General features: G+C 35.7%; 1 protein-coding gene across 4 annotated transcripts in view; it reads right to left on the minus strand.

Annotated features, from left to right (window-relative positions):
* The window catches only part of LOC149087760 (far upstream element-binding protein 1-like), a 90,502-nt gene that overhangs the window by 39,446 nt on the left and 29,411 nt on the right, over positions 1-21,645 (minus strand). For all 4 annotated transcript variants that reach the window (XM_089231661.1, XM_089231664.1, XM_089231663.1 and 1 more), the window contains exons 6-10: positions 19,665-19,794; positions 18,251-18,419; positions 8,415-8,513; positions 3,271-3,318; positions 1,910-1,999 (exon numbers count right to left, since the gene is read on the minus strand). In XM_089231661.1, the coding sequence (XP_089087787.1) occupies positions 1,910-1,999; positions 3,271-3,318; positions 8,415-8,513; positions 18,251-18,419; positions 19,665-19,794 (536 nt within the window). The remainder of the gene's footprint in view (positions 1-1,909; positions 2,000-3,270; positions 3,319-8,414; positions 8,514-18,250; positions 18,420-19,664; positions 19,795-21,645) is intronic.

Here is a 21,645-nt window from a genome sequence, read left to right on the forward strand (position 1 = left end):
CACTGATACTTTTCCTTGAAGAGTCTTTTTTGTCTTCCGCATGACTTTTTCCTTTTTGATAAGTTTCTTTCATTTTCCGCCATTCTCTCACTTGTTTCTCATTGATGTTATATGTTAGAGCTGCAGCAGTGTTATTGTTTTCTTCGGGGCGAATCTGATAACTTTCAGTTTGAAAGACGCATCATACACAACCCTTTTTTCCTGATACAACATAGATCAATCATTTTTCTGTGGGTGATCACGACTTGTACTGCCCAGGAACAAAATTACCACATGGATTTAACCTGGAAAGTACTAACACAACATCTATAGCTACAAAAATCACTTTGATGATTTGCAATGCCATCTATAGTTACAAAAATGACTACTGATTGCAGGGGTCAATATTTTCTCATCAAAAACTGACTGGAGTATAAGCCGACCCCCCAATTGAGGAACAAATTTTTCCACAAAAAACTTGGCTTATACACAGTATATACGTATTTTCTTTCTCACACTACAAATTCTATGACGCAGTCGTCTAAATCATTGCTTACATGACAAAATCTTCATGGTATAACATGCCTTCTTTTTTACAATATCTCTGGCATCAAAAAAGACATTTACAGTTTATTGATCGCTGTTGAAATTTAGATGTTCTCGCATTCGGATCCAAAAAACATCTTTTTGACCTAGTTTTTAATTTTTGGACCAAACTGCAGTCACTGTTTAAGTGACTGCTAGGGCAATGTTTTCTTTGTAAAGGTGCTTTTATCATTATAGTTCAGGGCGAGTGAATGTTATAAAGTATGTGTACACCATTAAAAGTTTATATGCAACAAACATTTTTCCACGTATTTATATTCTGTAATGAAATTATTTAATTTAATAATATGCCATTACACGACCCGCAACACTAGTAAGATAACTGTGGATTAGGATATAAATTCAAAAAATGAGGCTTACAAGGCTTATTTACTAAAACCTACACCAGAATGCTAACTCTCTGGAATCTCCTTGATTTAAATTGGCATCAATTCAGATATTAGAAGCCACAGCATACAATAATGAAATATAAATTATTATTAGCATTCAAGAAACCATATACTTTTAAGCACTGTAGCGCCCTTCTTGTATCCTGCGAGCCATTTTGAAATTTGATTTAGCTATATAACATTTGATTAGTATAGATTGCGTGGCATGGGTGAATGAGTGGAACGCGACTTTCAGCACTGACAAGTGCGTGGCTGCTCATTTTGGTTCGAACCCGATTTAATATTTAATTAAGAGTTGCATAACATATTTATTCTAGATGCAAACTAAAACTCAGATGAGGAAACCCAGGTTTTCTGAGAACTGTTGCATTGCACATTGGAATATAAAGAATGCTTGGTTTTTATTCTAAAAAGATCTCTGTGCTCTACTTAAGTCATTTTCCCACTTCTGTGGGAATTCGTTTGTCCTAGGCTGGAGTATGCTGTAAGGTTTCGGAAACCATAGCTACAGAGGAACAGACTTGGTTGAAGTGGTGTAGAGAAGAGCTATGCATGCTCTTGTAGGCACACAAGGCTTGAGCTATAACAAGAGCTTTGATTTCTTGACTGTTTACAATGTTTAGATTGAGATAAATCAATAAGCTACCCATACTAAGATAACCATAATTTTTTTATGAGCAACATTTTACCATGTTTTTTTTGTGATAATTGCTATTATTTTAGAGAGATTGCTGTATTTTAATATCAATATTTTTTAACATATTTTTCAGCCATCACCAGGGCATTTTGCCTGTTGTGGCTTATTTTATTTGTATTAATGCCACCGGATGTCATAGAAATTTTCAATGCTGTTCGCACTAGGTTTTTCACCATAAAATGGTTGAAAAATATTTCATTAACGTTACACGCAGTTAACCCACACATTCTGGTCTTACCTCATGACTTCCACCACCACCAGGAGTTGGTGCCCCACCAGCTGTACTACCATAATCATTTGTTCCATCTATCCCACTTTTTTGCAGGCTCTAAACAAACACAAGAAAAAATTCAACTTTTTGCTCACTTTTATATAGTTATTATTACATATATAGTAACATTTAAAGTCTGCAGTAAGTGAATATGCACGTCCTAATACAGCAATGGCTCACAATTTGACACTCCACTTTTCCACTCTGTTACTGAAGTAATACAAATTACCAAAAAAAAAATTGTCATACAAGAATACCCATCCTCATCGTCATACACCAAAAATCATATCATGCAATTAAAATATTCCACTACGATAAAAATCTAATTTTCAAAGAAAATATTGATTTTTATTTTTCATGAAAGCCCCCATTTTAAGTGAATCTAAAATAGGCCTTGTTTTGTTTATATGATGCTCAAAATCAAAGTTGCATCCACTTTAGTGTTGCATTTTCACATACAAGTATTCCGTGAATAAAAACAAAGTGTTTAATAGAGAATACTGTTTTTGACATTTGACTTGAGTTTGATATTTAATTTCTAAAAATCTATTCATTGCATCATGAAATTTTAATGATATTCTACTATATATTGCAGAGGTTATAAGCTAAAATCTAAGATCTATCATATATATTTATCTAATTAGTGTAGTAGACGAAATGTAGAATGAAATTTCCAAAAATTTGCTTGTACATCGACAGAGTTGAGTGCAACTTATGAGCATATCATACAATCTTTAAATTTCAGTCCATAACCTGCACTACTACTTGCTGAATTTATTGTGAAAATAACAAAACATTCTATTCACAGAATCATTTGCAATCGTGTTTGGAATCTCACGTGAATTTTGCTTAAAATTTGACATGAAAATTACCTTTTATATGCAAATGACAAGTGGTCCAAAGTTTATTATTGTTTTTATCATTTTGGGACAATTTCTATCAAAAACTATTAAAGTTCACTCCAGTACCGTTTCAAAGAAAAATGACAAGAAAGGTAGTGAACACCTTACATGCACATGCAGTCTAGAGGAATTTGGGCATCAAATTAGGAGGCACCTCGTAATTTCAACATTTTATTGAAGATACATATTATAAAAACTTTGGAACTTCTATAAAATTCCATTTTGTACTTTATAATACAAAAGGGAAAAAACAAAGAAATAACATTTCTTGAATGCCGCAATTTAAATGGGACTCCTGTGCAAACAGGGTCAATTGATGGCTAAAAAACTCTTAAAAGCTGTAAAAATTAAATTATCAATCATTCAATAATACAGAATAATTACTACAGGCATCTAAGCTAATTATCATCGTATTAACCACCTTACCTCAAGCTCTTTTTCTGTGATAAGATCCATAACCAGCTGTTTTGCAAACTAAATCAAGAAACAAAAGTTCAAAATCAGGATAACCTTATATTTTAAATAAATACACAAATATTGAAAAAAGGAAAGAAAAAAAAAAGATTTTTAATAGAGTATTTAATGCTTTACGAGTTAAAATTTGACCAAACTATGACACAAAGAAAAAAAAACCAAGTTTGAACAAGTGAAAGCTTATAATATATAATATCCTTGAGAGTATTCTCTGGAAGGACTACTTTCATAAATTACTGAGGAATATTCTTATAGAAAATAAGAATTATTCTGAAGTTATTAAATAATAATAGTGCTTGCAGAGAATATTCTCCTCGATGAGAATATTCTTCAGTTACTAAAATCTTTCCAGAGGAGTATTATCAAGAATATATGTAATAACATGTATTATAATAAATAATATCGATAAATAATTTGAGAATTATTATTTTCGATAAGAATATTCTCTAGTAATTTATAATAGTAGTCCTTTGAGAGAATATTCTCAAGAATATTCTGTCACTGTCTCTCTTCCCGTCAAGAAGATGGGAACACTGAAGTTTGTAGACCACAATATTAAAGTTAGAAAGCAAGAGAATTAAACCAACAGGGCTAAATTGCATAACTTTCAAAGAAATGTGAGTGATACAGAATTTAAGTGTATGTGCATTAAAGAAAACAACAGTTCTGTATCTTCTTAGAATGAAGGTGATTATATAAGAATAGCTTCCTTTATCAATAAACTTTGGTTTCATTTCTTTTGTTGAACTTATTTCTGAAAATTTATCTAATTGTGGAATAATTTTTTAATGTTTTTCTAAAATCTTTATAACCAAACTTTTAAACCCTCTCATCATGACCTGGAGAATTGGGGTGATTATACCGAAAATTGTTTTGTTTTAAATGTTTCAGGCAATGAAAACTGATTTATATTTCACAATATAAACAAAATTAGTATAAAAATTTAAATTACTTATAAGAAAAATGAATATTCTCGATTATTCTCCAATTTTTACACCCACGAGAATATTTTCAGAATATCCTTGTTCTCTGAGAATATTCTCACCTCACATCTCTAGTATTTACATTACAAACAAAACTTTATTCCAAATGATATAAATACACCATACTGTGTAAAGGAATTAGATTTTAATACAAGTACATCCATATAATGTAGATAGAGTGAATTAGACTTTACCGTTATTATTAAATGGAAAAATTCCCTTCAAGATGCAAGATTTTACAGGTTTCCCAGTAAAATCTGCTAGATCATTTCCCTAACCAAAAAACTGGAGGAAAAAAATATAATTCAAATCTTAACATTCTAAATTTTGTTTTTTTTAAGTTCTTTTTTTCATTCACAGAACTTCTGATTTTTATCAAATATTCTCATATTTTGCAGATCTTTGCCAAAAATTTGTATTTTCCTTGACTGCTTTTCCAAGCATCTGGGAACCCTGTTTCAGCTCACAATGTGGCTATTTCATGGTGCAAGTGAATCTACATCCAAGAAAAAATTTGCTAGCTGAAATGTCAAAGAGCAATGCTCACCCTGCCACTTGATATATAGATATTCCTATCTATCAAATTAATGCATAAGGTAAAAAAATGATTGATTAGTTAAAAAAAATTACTCCATGCTTCTCTGAGCACAGGTTTTCGACAAATGGCAGTTTTTGAAGGTTTAAACTGTCGCATCCAAAACTTCAAATATTGCTTTTCAATATAAAAATTCCCATTGAAATACACAGGTAAATTGCATGAAATGTTTAAAGTGACCAGCCATACAAAGAATAAATATTTAATATGATTGTCAAATAATTTTCTACTCTCTACAGAATTATTTTGGACAAATATATATATATATATATACACTATCTACTAATAAGTATTTGGACACCTGTGATAGAAAAGAAAAACTAACTTTATTCAAAATCAATAGTTGGTAGAGCCTCCACGAGAGGCAATTACAGCGTGAACCCTCTGGGGCATACTTTCCACAAGTCCTTGTGTGACGGCTAGTGGTATTTTCTTCCACTCGGCTTGGAGAAGACATGCCAGTTCCTTCACAGATTTTGGACGGTAGGGCACCCCTTAATTCGGCGATCCAACTCGTCCTAGAGGTTCTCGATAGGGTTCAGGTCTGGGCTCTGGGCAGGCCAGTCCATTCGATGAACCCCATTGGCACCATACCAAGCCTTGGTTAACCTTGCAGTATGACAGCTGGCATTGTCGTCCTGGAAGTAACAGGGGTCCACCCCGTAAAACTGCCACAACGTAGGAAGCACACTGTCATCCAAAATAGTGCAGTAGGCATCGCCGTTGAGCTCACCATGAATGGGAACCAAGGGTCCCAGTCCATACCAGGAGAAACACCGCCCAGACCATAATTCCACCTCCGCCGAACTTGACTGTTGGCACAATGCATTCTGGCAGGAGACATTCTCCAGGCAGACGCCAGACCCAGACCCTGCCATCCGAACGGTAGAGGGTGAACCTTGATTCGTCGCTCCAAAGAACCCGTTTCCACTGATCTACGGTCCAATTTCTATGTGCTTTGCACCACATTAACCGAGCAACGCGGTTGGACTTTGTGATCAAATGCTTATGGGCAGCAGCACGACCATGAAAACCAATCAGATGTGCTTCCTTACGGATGGTATTCATTGAAAAAATACTCCCGGATGCCTGTTGAAACTCCTCGCGGATGAGGGCCATTGGTTGGGTGCGGTTCTTCCGAATTGCTCTGGACAGCACCCGTCTGTCTCTATCTCCCAGTTTCGTTGGTCTGCCGACTCGGGGCAAATTCCGACAATCATAGCTCACCTTCCACTTCCTAATCACATAGGCCACTGCCGATTTTGGGTACTTCAGCTCGCTAGATATGTCCCTTAAGGATCGGTCATTTTTGTGATACCCGATAATTATACCTTTCTCGAAATCAGAGAGCTCCGAACTGTGCGGCATCTTGCATGCGACTAATGCGATGTTGTTTCCTACAAGATATATACCGGCGGAGGGCATGACGTATCTCAGGACCACAGATATCGTCATTTGCATAGGTGTCCAAATACTTATTGGTAGATAGTGTGTGTGTGTGTGTATATATATATATATATATATATATATACGGGGTGATTATAAAAAAACTATCCCGACATATGGGCCCCTAACTATCATACCATTCACAGAAACTGAATGAAATTTTGGCATAAGGTATTTTGAGGTATGCGCTCAAGAATGATATGGAAAACAACAGTGTCACTCTAACAGTTACGGTTACAGTGAGAAAATGTTTGTATTGGAATGCGATCTCCATACTGAAAAACACTAAATAGCGTTGGAATGGCACCTGTAGCACGAAAATCCCCGGAGCTAGGCAAGGAAAAAGTAAAAAGGACTTTGCCGTGCACCAGAGCATTAATGTTCGTTTCATTCGTCACACCGTTTCTTCGGCTGAGATCCCAGCCTGATTAGTCCTCCACAAGGTCATGTGGAAAATTTGTGAAACACAATAAAATGCTTTATTTTATGCTGCTTCTCTGTCCTTATTGGTTGCCCTCACTTTTAGCCTATCTACCGCCGGTGATTTTCATGCTACAGTCGAACGCTATTTAGGGATTTTCACAATGGAGATCACATTCCAATACAAAAAACTTGGTGTTGCCATTTGATATTTTCTCACTGTAACCATAACTGTTAGAGTGACACTGTTGTTTTTCATATTCTTGAGCGCATACATCAAAATACTTATGCCAAAATTTCATTCAGTTTCTGTGAATGGTATGATAGTTAGGGGCCCATATGTCGGGATAGTTTTTTTATAATCACCCTGTGTGTACACCTCTTACAAAATATACAAATTGAATAAAGCATAACACTGAAGGGGAAAACTATGGTTTGATTTGACATTCTCTGATTCAAGATGATTCTTGACCTTCCGAAATTTCTTCAACTGCTTATATATGTGCAGTGATATAAACCATCTGCTGTACTCTTTTTACAACAGATAAGTGTTTAAAAAAGTTTAGTACATCATATAGGTAATGTTGATTTCTGTCATTATTAAATTATCTAGATAATCACAGATACTTAAAACGAAACTCTTATTGTGCATAACATTGAAATATATCTAGCGATCAAAATACTAAATTGTAGGACTAAAATATCATCTAATTTGGCAATGCTGGCTTGTATATGATGCTTAAGAAGCTCTTTTAACTTATCCTTAGTCAAACTTAGTTGTTCTTACTTTTTCACTGTAATATGGTATATTTACTAGCATTTATAATGCAATGGTTTTCCAATTGAAGCTGTATGTAAATGTGCAAAACAAATGCTTTGGGTATACAGTCCTGTCAACTCTGCTTTGGTTGAAAATACTCTTTAAAACTCTGTGAATTTATACATATATATTTAAGAAATTTTTAGGTGAAAATAAATTAGTTTGATTGATAAAAGATGCGCTAGACGCTGCTCGAGAACATTCAATATGGAATAAAATTCTGGCAGATCAGAAAATTTGAAATATCAAGAGTTTTTTTTTCAGTAATTACAATTTCGAATATAAAACCCTTTACATAAAAGTGTTTTATTATTTAACATATCTATCACGTTAAAAAAACTATTTGACAACATTAACAAGTTTTTAACTCTTTTAATACTGATTTAGTTTCTGAAGTCAAAAACCTAACTCTGATGCCCTATCATACATATTTTGAATAAGCAGCTCTGTTCCGCTTAGCAAATTGAACACAAGTAATCAGTAGCTTAGATAAAATTAACTACAAAATTATATTTTATATGCTCTAGAATCTTTATGTTCAAAATAATTTGCAATTTTGAATTTTTCTTTTGATTGCGATAAATTAGTGTTTAAAAAATAAAACATTGTAATTTGCAAAAAAATAAGTTTATCATGTTATATACCTATTGTGTTCAAAACATTATCAAAAAACATTTACGATTTTTATGGTTTTCGACGGTTTTTAAACCAGTTTTTGACATCAAAAACCTAACCCTGTCTGGGCAGAATCCCTTCAAAAATTGGCAACTCCTGTTGTAGCATTTTTATTTTCATAAGAAAATTTTCTCATTCATTTCAGACAAAAACTTACTTCACATTTGTCAAGTTCACCAGTAATGCGCAAAGGTTTCTCACTAGCAGTTTGCTGTGGACCATCCTGAATCAAAACCATTTTTACACCAGCTCTTTCCTGTTAAAGAAAAGTTTATCATTAAAATATGTGCAATACAAAAATACAGGCGAAAACTTATACATATGATTCTTATGGTTATTACATATATTTTAAGTTCAAAATCTGAAAATTCTTATATATAAAAAAACAATTTTGTGATGTGCGATGACAGTCAAACCTGCTACTTCAAGCAAATATAAAGATCTCTATACAATTATACCCTGCAGAAACCAATTACAGCCTAAAAAATAGTCACAGATAAGTAAAAATATAAACAAATATTACAGACAAACCACAGATGGTGGCAATTACTACAAGTTGCAATGGTTGAAATGTAATTCACAAAAAATAGAAAAACATAAGAGACAAATATGTATGTACATATTCATAAGACTGTATTTATGATAATTGGTCATTTAATTATCATAGTATTTATAGGTTGTGAAAATAATCTCAATCTTTGTTGAAAAAACAGATGTTTTATATGTTTATATATATAAATAAGGTCAAGATGACCAAAATTACAGGAATAGCCTATCCCTTAAAATGAGTTACATGGTCATCCCTACGTATACCAGTTTCTGACCCACAAGTGGCAGAAATACCAATATCTGGAATGCGTACTGAAAAGGTTGTACATCCATTGTACAGAGATAATAGTTATATCGAGAGGCAGCTGTTTAACATTAGACTGCAAACATTTCCAAACCAAGGCATTTGGAAAAATATCATTGTAAAGGGATTTATCATACCGAGTATAGTTGTAACAAGGTTTCACAGTATTTGGTTTCTTATATGCAGACGTTTGCATGTCAAATTCAACACAGAATGCATTACACAAAAATAAATTATAAGAAACATCAGAAAGGTCACACCAACTTGAAAGACATCAATAATTTGTTGAAAGAATGTCACTCTCTTAATACAATATATACAGAAAACTGGCTGCATGAAGAGATTGGTGTTTCAGTAAAGGAAAATTCTTTGCTTTCATGCGGACTTGAGCCCCAGTGTCTTTTTTGCTGGACAAGTGCTCTAAGCTATAAAAACAGAATATTTGCTTCAAGGGGAGAGAATATTCTTATACAGGGTTCATACAAAATTTTCAAAATGAAAAGTAAGGAGTTTTTAAGGACTTTTTAAGGAGTTTCAAGCAGTTTTTAAGGAGTCATGACAAACTTCATAACTTACAAGTTTTACAGCAAAAAAAGGGGCGGGGCACATATGCAAATTTATTTTGAATTTGCAAACAAACTTTCCCTCTTCTCAAAAATATAGATGTAGAAGTGGTTCAAAAATTACAAGTTTTGATTTGTTACCCGACATCATAAGAATTCATAAAATAATCAATCCACGTACATGCTTTCTGTCATCACCAAAGTGTTCTAAAACCTTCAAGTGTTAGTCAAAAATATAACTCATAATAGCATCACATAAATTATAAAAATTCTAAAAGTGATATTCATTCCCCCTCCAATTATTCAAAATAAAAACCACAGCCAACAAAGATTTTTCTTACAAAATTATTTATATTTGCAGCAACTCTTCAGGGCTCATATAAAATTTTCAAAATGAAAAGTAAGGAGTTTTTAAGGTGTCATGGGGCCACGCCCCCTCCGAAAAAAAAATTGCACCACTAGACAATAAAAGAAGCCCACAGAAAAACAAAAGAAGCCCACATGTGAATTGATTTTCATTTAATATCTTTTTCAATGTTTCCAAGACTTCAACTTTCAGAATAAAGGGTATGATGGGTAGCAATTTCAGCTGAAAAGAAAGAGATATGCCGTGACTGTACGCACGAGTAACAAGCGACAAGAGAACACAAATTTGAACAGTAACAGAGCATGATGATCAAGATTAGGTATTGAGAAGTGTAGTAAGAAAGAAGAGAGAGTATATAGTATTAAAATGATTTAAAGAAATCGGAAGTGATGTATTGAGTTTGCAATAAATTTTGTTTTTATCTTGCTTGAGTTGTGGCCACTTCTGCCAGAGAGAGATACAAATACAACGCCACAACAGGCAAAATGCCCAACGAGGTGGTTGAGAAAAAGATGCCCATAAAAATATGGATGTCACATTTCAAAAATACAGCAACCCAATTAAAAATGCAATGATCTGCGGCATAATCACGGATCACTTATATGACGCGCGGCACAGCTCCAGAGCATTTGGATCAGCTAAGTATTTGAAGATCACTAGAGTGGCTCTGTAGGGGACTCAATAGGGAGAATGTTAGTTCAGGTGCCCACAAACTAGTGAAAAGTTTTACTCGTTATTCGCGCACCGAGTAAGGCACCATTAAGAATATTTCATATTTTTTATAAAGGGTGGTTGATGACGTAAGAATCATCCAACCCCCCCCCCTCCACGTCATCAAGTCAGCAAATCGAAAATCCCCCATCCATGCTGACGTAATATTTGAATGACCCCTAAAATAAAGATACCCGAAAGTTATTTTCAGAAGGTTAAGGTTAAAAGGTTAAAAAAAGTGGGTTCAGCTATAGCGGCTGATCGGCTCGTCCTCCCCCCTCCCCTCCTGTAAAACCAGACGTGGCTCGGGCTGTCACTTTTAAAAGCCGGGTTTTACTAGCAGGTTTTCTATGCCACGCGCAACGTGAATCACCCAGCGCTACACGCCGTCTATTCATCAATATGAAAAGCAGTTCGACTGTTTTCCTATAGAGCGTAATACGGCTCACGACAGCGCTTTACATCGGGCGTGATTGGCAGACTGCTTCTAGTGAGTAAGCGTCGTGTGCCGCGCGTTTCAGCGATCTTCCCTTCATTTTCGTTTCTCTTCCCTTTAAACCAGAGCATGCAGCCGATAGAGTAGATGACGCCAGGGTCATATACTATATAGCCATCCTGAGCCGATGCGCCACGCTTGGAAAACGCAAATGCGTAACGCCATTATGTAACTCATTTCTGCCGACACGAAATGATCCAGTTAGGTTCACGCGGCGCAAAAAGCCTACTCCTAGGAAAACCTGGCTTCAGGGATGAACGCTCGTTACGGGATCCCAGGAGAGATAAACCCATTCTCTCTCATGGAATCTTGTGTGTGGATAGAGCCTGTACCTCTTTTTTTTTTTTTTTGCCTTTTTATTTACGGCAACCAATCTGCGAAACAGATTCGCTTTCCCCACTGGACTTCAGTTTTTAGCATTTTAAGGCGCGGCGGCGAAAAGATACGCTTGTCGTCGTCCCTTACTCGAAATTTTTTTTTCCTTTCTTTTTCAGTAGCGAGTTGTAATGTGAATAAAACACGTCAAAAAAACTGCGGAAAGCAGTGACATTTTGCGGTTTCTCGGAATTTTCGTAGTGAGATATTGGCTGTAAGCAAATAGGAAGGAGGGATAAAATAGGAACAGTAGGAGAGAACTGTGGTAAAAAAGAAGACGATTGCGGCGAAAGTAGGAAAATAGTAGGATAAATAGGAAAGCTGCGAGGTCTGCACTCAGTATACTGCGTAATATAGGAGGTTCGAGACATCGTTTCGCCACATAAGTAAAAACTTTCTCACCACTGGGCATGGGGGAATTTTCGGCTACTGGTTCAGCGGAGTGATGTCGTTCTACGGACCATCGATTTCCAACGCTGACCAGTTTGCGACATAGGCAGGAAAACACGTCAAAACTAGCGATTCGGTAAAAAATCGCATTTTTAGAAGCAAAAGCGTATAATCGTATTAATTTACTAAATACGACAAAATCGTAACGGTTGGCAGGTATGCACAACCTTTGGATGTTCCAATCCCATCCCCTGCTTTCACATTTCCTATTATAAAGGGAGAGCGCGTTTTTTTTAAATCTTTTCTTCCTCTTTATATTGGGGGGAAGCTTCCTCTTATTTTTTTAGGCAATGCTATTCATCACCGTGGGGAACGCCTATTCTAAAAAAGATCATCCCTTCAGAGAAAAAAAAAAAAAAAAAAAAGACTTTTTCAGGCGCTGCAAAAAGTAAGGAGTTATAAGGGCCCTTCCAGAGGGAAATGAAAAGTAAGGAGTTTTTAAGGAGTTTGTAAGGATGTGCGAACCCTGTTATATACGTATGTAGAATATTCAATTCATATATAGAATATTCGAGCATATGTATATACAGTAGAATATTCATTCTAAGGAGGAAATCTTCATAGCTTAGTTGGCAGAGCACTCGTCCGGCAAATGAGAGGCAGGTTTGGGAGACAGACACTTCCCTGTGAGGGCAGAGATGAATTTTCTTTTTTTGAAACACCATTATCTCTTCATGCAGCCAGTTCTTTGTATATATTATATTAACAAGAGAGAGTGGCTGTCTTTTAAAATGTATGTCACCACCTGGTTGCCCTGATGTCATTTGCAAGCTATCAAATGAATATTGCCACTGTCCATCGCCATTCAGCATATACATACGCTCCAAGGAAGGAACAACCTGTCTTTATAGCTTGGTTGGTAAAGCACTCGTTCGACAAACAAAAGACAGAGGTTCAAGTCCTAGTGAGGGCAGAGATGAATTTCCCTTTCTTGAATTACAAATATTTCTTCATGCAGCCATTTTTCCGTACATTTTGTATTACATCAACAGGGGTAGCAGAAGATGTTCATTTTGCAGCACCAAAATATGGGATTTGGAACAGTTTTCGGAACAGCAAAAATTAAGTATTAGAGCAATAAATTGGAGCAACAAAATGTTAAAAGAAAAAAAAACACATCGAATTACAGCAATAATACAATCGAATACCGTTATAGCGAAAATCTCATTTTATCACATTTTTCTAATCCCCCCAAATAAGTTTACATAGGACTAATGCTAGGTAACCTGGCAGTCAGTTTTTAATGAAGGGATTCCTCTGGTCTCTTGGCGTTTGTTATAACAGGATTCGATTATATTTGGGATTGATAACAAAAATGGAGGAACCTTTTTTTTCTTGAACTTTTCACACCAGTCTCTATTTAAGATGACTCACTTTTTTACTTGCTGAGGGCATTATTTCTTGTCTAGAAAAGCAGCAATTTAAATAGGCCGAAAAGTTTTTATAATAAGTTTTGAATTTTCCTTCAAATTAGTAATTTATTGAACAGAAAAATTTTAATTTTTGATATTTTTATACTTTTGTGTGCAATAGTAGTTGATGTTACCTATCCTCCAAATCGTGACACATGAATATGTAACTGGGTGTATATTTGTGTTGTAGGTCTGCTGATTTCCATAACAACATTTTAATTTTTTTCAAAGGAATAGCAGACTTGAAATGGAAAACCATAGAAAGTCACATTTAGCCAACCACTACTGGAAAATGCGCAGGTGCCAATCTGCACCTTTAAAAGTCCTGGAAATGCTGCAGATTTTCACCCACTCTATAATATAGAAATACAAATAGAAATATATACAAATAGTATATTAGTATAGTATATTATATATTTTGTATATATAGATATATACAAAATAGAATATACAAATACAAGGCCACAACAGGCAAAATGCCCAACGAGGTGTTCTCACCCACTGTGGCTAGATATATCCTACATTATATTTTTAGAATTATATTACAGAATCATTGCATTGTAAATAGTTAGAACTTCAAAGAGAATTTTTTTCACTTTCTGACAATCATTTTCTTTATTCACTCCAGATTTAGAACCACTCATAGAGTAGTACCTGCGTCATACCGCCCCTGTTGACAGAATAAATGAGTACGGTTTTGAAATCATAAAACATTAACTGTTCAGTAAATTAGGCAGTGTTTATGTGAGCAGGAGATGCTACCACTTATGTTCCAAATCAAAAGTGAGAAACTGATAATGGATGAATATAAATAATTGACTTTTATGGCCATGATTCCTACTGACTTCTTGTTATACTCATGCAAAATGAGAGAAAATTTCAGAAGAATCAGCATGATTTTTGGCAATTGTCACTTCTCATCCCCGTGAGTGCTAAAAGTCCATTTCGGAGCAGCTTTGGAGCAGCAAAATTCAGTATTCTAAGCAGTTTTGGAGCAGCAAAATTCAGTATTCTGAGCAGTTTTGGAGCAGCAAATTGAGGATTCGGAGCAAATATTTATAAATTGGAGCAGCGAAACATAACAATATTTTTGTTAACTCTCTTCAAAATAAAACAACTGCACTGTCTTTTATTATCAAACATCTTTTCATCAATTGTTTTTTGTTTTTGGTGTTTCAGGCTTTTGACACCTTGTTTGAAAGAGCGACTGTCATAACATTTTTCGCACCAGTCTATTTAAGATGATTTTTGCTTACTCAGGGCACTATTTGCTGTCTGGAACAGCAGCCCTTCAAATGGGCTAAACATTTTCTAGTCTTTATAAATATTATAAATTTTCTATATCAAGTTTTCAATATGTTTATACTCAGAAAGAAATTGTTGCAAAATGGGAGAGAATTTCGGAAGAATCAACACGATGGTTGGTGATTCAGCACTCATTATTTGGTGATATTGGCGATCTGACACTCGTTATTTGGTGATATTAGCGATCTTACTCGTTATTTGACTATTTAACACTCATTATTCGGCAAAGTTTCTAAATTAGCAATCATAATTCGGCAGACATGCTCTTTTCACTCCTGGAATTTTTTTTTTTTCACGAAACATCGGGATTTGATGCAATGACGATCGACTACAGTAATTTCTTCTGCTTCCAGTGGCAACTTTTTTTTTTGAAAACGGAAACTCACTCACATTTGCGCTTTAAAGCTGAGAGACCATTGCAAACCATTCTCAGTTGCACGATAACAGAAATTATTGGGGTTTTGCGATGGATAGCCTGATGTGATGGGCCGATAGTTTAAATACGACGATAGTTGAAGTACAGTGGAATAAAACACACTGTTTTCAGAAAGAATCGTTTCGCAGCAAGCAGGAACAAAAATTTCTTGACGTCCTTTTCAAAATTCCGGGCATACTAAAGCAAAATTGGCTATTTGGCGCAGAAAAATACCCTATTGTAGCAGGATGGCGAAAAATGTTAATTTTGGCGCAGTGCAGCGCAATTGGCACACAGTTCCCACTCCTGCACTCGTAATTTGGCTAATTTGTCAAACTACTGGTCTACAAAATTTCAAAAATTTTCTGCTTCCGAGATTAAAATAGTAATTTCTTAATTCAATTCAGCCGAATGCAAATATGACAAAGAAAAGGCTGAATTGGCTATGGTTTTTTTGTAATGGGTATGCATTATTGCGAAAAAATGTGTATGCAGTCGAATCCTATTATAATGAACTTCAAAAGACCTGAGAAATCACTTCGTTACAGTGAAGTTTCGTTATAAAGGAATTCCAGGTTTTTAACATTGATTCTATGTAAACTTATCTGGTGGATTAGAAAAGTGTTAAAATGAGATTTTCACTATAACGGTACTTGTTAAAACAAGAGATTCGACTGTATATGTAAATATTATACTGCTCAACAGAAACAAACTTTTTTTCCTTCAAAAATTTTAATGATTTTAGTTAGGGTTGCTGATTTTGAATCTGGCATTGGTTTTATCAGATTGGCTCTAGTTTTTGAGATAAAGGGAAAATTAAATTTCAATAGTAATACATAAGCAACATATCCAATCACATTGTTGGAAATATGCATTATCCCAAAAACTTCGGCCGATTCGGCAAAACCAATGCTAGATTCGGAATTATAGCATCCCAATATCACTCTAAAATCACTGAATTATCTGTGGCAATCACTTACAATATTTGTTTACTGTGCAGTTTTAATGATTCGTATGCTGCTTATGTTATTAACACTGAAATTTAATTTTCACTTTATCTGAAAAACTAGAGCCATATAATTTGTCAGATTCTTGTTCAGCATCCTTGAATTAGTAATATTTGGTTTCTGAAGCTTTTTAGCTGTAGACCAGTGTTACCAGTAATTTGACAGGCAAGCTCTTTTACTTACGGAATGAGCAAATTTTCACGAAAAATTAGGATTTGATGCAAAAATCACAAACATCAGTATTTGATCGACTATAGTAATTTCTGCTGCTTTTGCAATGGAGACCTTATTTTTTTTTCCCTTTCTTTGAAAATGGAAACTGACTCATTTGAGCTTTCAAGTTAAAGGATCATTACAGGGTTGCAACCAGGAGGGGGACAACTGGGATACAGGCCTGGGGCCAGAGATGTGAATGAGGACTCCCAGAAAAATATATTTATTCTGCAATAATAACCCTTTCAAGGGGGTCCCAAGAAGGCATGTTACAGCCCTGGACCATTGTGGTTCCCAACTTCGACGCGCAAATGCGTGCCGATCTCCCACAGTCTCGCCACAGAGAGCAAGTCCTACAAACAGTACAAATATTCAGTCACTACACATCACTCACTTCACTTCTGAGATATAGATGGCAGCACTGAAAAATATCATACACAACACTAGATAGGCACTGAGACTGTTAGGTACACGCACTTACACTTCCAGCACAACTCACTAGGTAGTAAATTGCCTGTGGCAATAGACCTGAGTTGTGCTCGGTTTGAAAAAAAAAAAGCCCTGGACCATTATAAACCATCTTCAGCTGCATCAGGGTTTAAGCCAGATAAAAAAGTCCTTCCACAAAAAAGTAAAAATGGAGGGAAAGCTTTAGCAAAATGCTAATGATTGATGGTTGGATGTCTACTCCTTTCATCCTTACAATGTTTAGCGTGAGAACTTCGTGAGAAAATCTGAAAATTGATTCCAAACAAATAAATCCGTAATTTCATAAATTTTTCTAGACTTCTGGCAACATTTCAAGGAGACTAGATTATCGGTGCGACATGTTTGTGGCACTTGGAAAAAAAAGCTGCTTTTGGGATAAAGGAAAGGTAAATAAAAATAAATATTTTTGAATCGAAAAATTTCTTTCAAGGTTTTTTGAATAATGCCATTATAGTACGTACTTGCAAAGCGTGAAAAGCACAAGTGGTTAGCCAGTGAGCTTTTTTTTTTTTTCCCCCCCCCCCCAACAGCAATCTACTTTTCAAGGCCATGAGATAGTACAACTATGGAAAATGGGAGGAGGGAAGTGGTGCTTAAATACGGAGGAATAAAATATGCTCCCTTGAAAAGAATAGCGTTTCACGGCACGCTTGACAAATCCAGGGTGCCAGGGAGTCTAAAAAATTGGCATTGACACTCAAAACTTCCTATGTGTAGTTACTAAATTGAAATCCGAGGACAACACAAAAATTTTGGAATTTATACCAGCATATCTATCAATACCAAAGAGGGTCACCATGTCATGAAAAAGTTGAAATAATTTTGACCAGTTTTTCTTGGGGGGGGGGGGGGGGGGGACCTTTTCAGCCCCTGAAAAACTGTTCTGGCACTTAGATTTTTTTACGTGTTTGTCAACCCCTGCTATACACCCATCATTACAGTTATACACATTTGATTGTTCAAGTCTCATGTTAAATGGATGATAGATTTCTTAGTTGCTTGGTCAGGAGAAGAGTTCTAGTTAATAAATCAGAACTCTTCTCCTGACCAACTTCTTGGGAATTCAGGAATAGCAACCATCTAATTTTCCGGCAAATGGGTAAGTTTCCATTCGGAAAGTTACACTCAACTTCTATATTTTGTTTGCTCTAGCAAAAATAAAAATACAGGTGTAGGAAATCTGACAGGGTTAAAAATTTCATTTGTTATAAATCAGGTTCAAGATCACAGAGATTTGACTTGCACCATTTCACACATCAGCTGAAATGTTTATAATTTTCAACTTACCACAAATTAAACCACAAATCGATAAAAATTGTGAAAAACAATAAACTCACTTGTAAGTTACGAATAGTTTCTCCACCTTTGCCAATCACAAGACCAACTTTTGGACCAGGTATTGCCATTTCCACAATCGTATGTCCATCGGGAACATGATTTGTATCCAGCATAGGTAGAGGAGGCCCACCCCGACTAATAATTTGCGTCATGAGGTCCTTTGCTTTACTGTAACCATTTGGAAAAAGTTTCAAGCAATAAAGTGAGAAATTCAACTAGACTTTCAATTCAAAAAAACTGAGAAAAAATAACTCTAGTATAAAAAATAATAAATTCAATTATAGATATTTCACACAACTGAATACATAAGGAGAAATGCCAAATGAATGCTCTCAAATATTAATACACATCAGCTGAAAGTCTGTTAATCACAAGATAAGTACCATTTTTTAGGTTTAAAATGTTGTTAAAGCCAGGTTTTCCTAGGAGCATGTTTCTACAGAACGTGCAGCATGATAATGCTGATTGGTCTAAAAAAAACGAATTTCAGGTTTTTAACCAATCAGCGTTTTTACGCTGCACATGGCGCAAAAGTTTTACTAATAGGAAAACCCGGCTAAACCCTTTCTCTGAAGCTATTCATTTGAAAATTTAGCCCCTGGACCAAAAACATTATGGAGTTGCCAATGCGCAACATCATTTCCAAGAACGGATACAATCACCTGTATAAATAAACTTAAAAATACATCCAGAAATAAAAAACAATTCTTTAAAACAAACATCATAAGTGATTAACAATACTAATCACTTCATTATCCTGTGATTTAGCCTCAGGGTTGGTCCGATTTTGCCCAACCCAGGAGAAAACCCGAAAACACTTCAAAAACCCAACAATAACTACCTCTTAAACTGCATTTACTCGCAAACAGTATACTTTCTGATGATGTTACTGGATTGTCATACTCTATTGGGATTTGCAACATACTCCTTATACAAAGATAATTATTAACTTTCCAATACATCTCTAGCCATTACAGTTTGTTTTTTTAATCACAGTTCTAATAAATGCTATGCTCCTTCTTATCATTTGGGAACAGTGTTTCTCCACTAGAGGTGTTTAAACTCTGGTTACACTTTAAGCACATATGAAACCAGCTAAAATTTTTATTATTAATTTAATGTTCTTTTCTGATTAATATACTTATATACATAACTGTCATAAATTGCATTATATTTATTAACAGCATATATAACTTTTCCTCCTTATGCTTCAATACCAAAAGCTGTAAAAAAACCCCAAAAACCCTGAAAAAACTTGGGGTTTGCCAATCCTATTTAGGTTTGATATTTACAGGTACATAAATCAAATTCTTTATGAATTTTAAAAAAAATCATTGCAAAATTGCTTAATGTGAATAACGTTGATATTGGCAATAACTTTGTTCCATTATGTCCATGTAAAGTGGTTCTTACTCTATGGCAGATCTTGTCCCTGTCAAGGTGCATATCCGCTCAGGCATACCGCCACTGTCCGCTGCCATTTGCACTTTGCATCCGGATTCTGCTTGTAACCTGGTAATTTGTTCACCTCCTCTTCCAATTACTAAATACAAAATATATATATTATACATGCAGGGCTCCCACTCAAAGAAAGTAGGAGGGGGGAGAGGTTACCCTCCCCCCCATAAAACATAATCATAGAATTTTAAAAAAATCCCTTTTTTTCTTTGGCTGAAGTCAATCTTACAGGATACTCAAAGGGGACGTTCAAGTATTACATAAGCAAATTTTTAGCCATTTTTGAACTCCCCTTAGGGGCTGTTCAAGTATTACGGCATCGATGGGGGGGGGGGAAGATTTCCAATTTGCTGACTTTTGATGACAAGGGGGGAGGGGAGTTTGGATAATGCTTATGTGAGCAACCACCCTTTAAGGAAAATATGATTAGGATTCAGAAGGGTCAGAGCTGAGCTCCTTATCAGCAAAATTTTGTCATCATCTCCACCCCTCTGAATCCTAATGCATATTGGTAGGATCAGAGACGTACAAGGGAGGGAGGGAGGCCCCCCCCCCCACACACACACAATCAAAAATGTATTTTTTAATGCAAAAAAAAAAAAAATATATAAGGGATAGTAAAAAGGAAGTTGAATCTAGGTTGGCAGATAACATTGGCTCTGACCCAAAATCATTTTTTCGATACGCCAATAATGGATGTAAGGGGACAGGTGGCTCCCCTCTCGATGGGAGGCTCTAGGTTAGAGAGCAATGTAGGCATGTGTAGTGCTTTCAATGACTTTTTCGCGTCGGTTTTTAATGGAGATTCATGATATTAGATTTACGGGTGTTGCATGGAGTAATAAAACCCTCAATTATATTCAAGTAGAAGACGTGGAGGTCTAAAGGAAATTATCATCAAAAGGCAGTTTGTGAAGTGGATAGACAAGAATAATGTATTGTCGGATAATCAGCATGGGTTCAGGAAGGGGAAGTCAAGTGTAACTAACCTCCTTTGCTTCTATGATCACGTGACAAAGGGTTTGGGTAAGGGCAAAAATGCAGATGTCGTTTACCTTGATTTCCAGAAGGCATTCGATCGTGTCCAACATGGTAAACTCTTGAAGCGTTTACACGAGATTGGAATTTGGGGCAACTTGCTGAATTGGATAGAATCGTGGTTAAGAGATAGGTCGCAACGAGTTATGGTGAACTGGACTGGAGTATGCTGTAAGGGAATTCTCTGGTTGGACAGGCGTCACCAGTGGAATTCCTCAAGGAAATGTCCTTGGCCCCATACTTTTTTCACTATTTATCGATAAACTCGATCAGGGTATCGATGGGATTACTAGCAAATTCGCAGATGATGTGAAGCTAATGGGGGTTATCGGGAATCAATGCGATAGAGAGTTGCTCCAGAACAACTTAAACAGGATTACAGCATGGGCAAATAAATGGAGCATGACGTTTAGCGTTGATAAGTGCATGGTCGCACATTTTGGTTCGAACAACCCACGGTTCTCTTACAGGTTGAATGGTGTCACTATCCCAGATGCAACTAGGGTCACTGATTTGGGAATTCTCATTTACGAGCGGCTTAGGTTTTCTGAACATTGTTCAGCGGTTGACAGACTTGGTTGAAAGGGTGCAGAGAAGAGCTACGTGTGTCCTTATTGGCACACAGGGCTTGAGTTATGAAGAGAGACTTCATTTTTTGAATATGTTTACATTGGATGAACGCAGGTGTCGAGGAGATATGATCGAAGTGTTCAAAATTTTCAATGGGATGGATAGGTTGGACCATGAACTTTTAGTACACCGCCAATCGACTACTTTTACAAGGGGACACCAGTATCGATTGGTGAGGGACAATGCAAGGTTATGGTGTCGCAGGGAATTTTTCTCTAATAGGGTTAATAAATGGAGTAACTTACCCCCGGAGGTAGTACATTGTAAC

This window comes from Pholcus phalangioides, unplaced genomic scaffold (assembly GCF_987345545.1).
Source record: "Pholcus phalangioides strain wild (caught in Gottingen) unplaced genomic scaffold, Ppha-v1.0 ptg000004l_1, whole genome shotgun sequence".
In the NCBI taxonomy this organism is placed as follows: Eukaryota; Metazoa; Arthropoda; class Arachnida; order Araneae; family Pholcidae; genus Pholcus; species Pholcus phalangioides.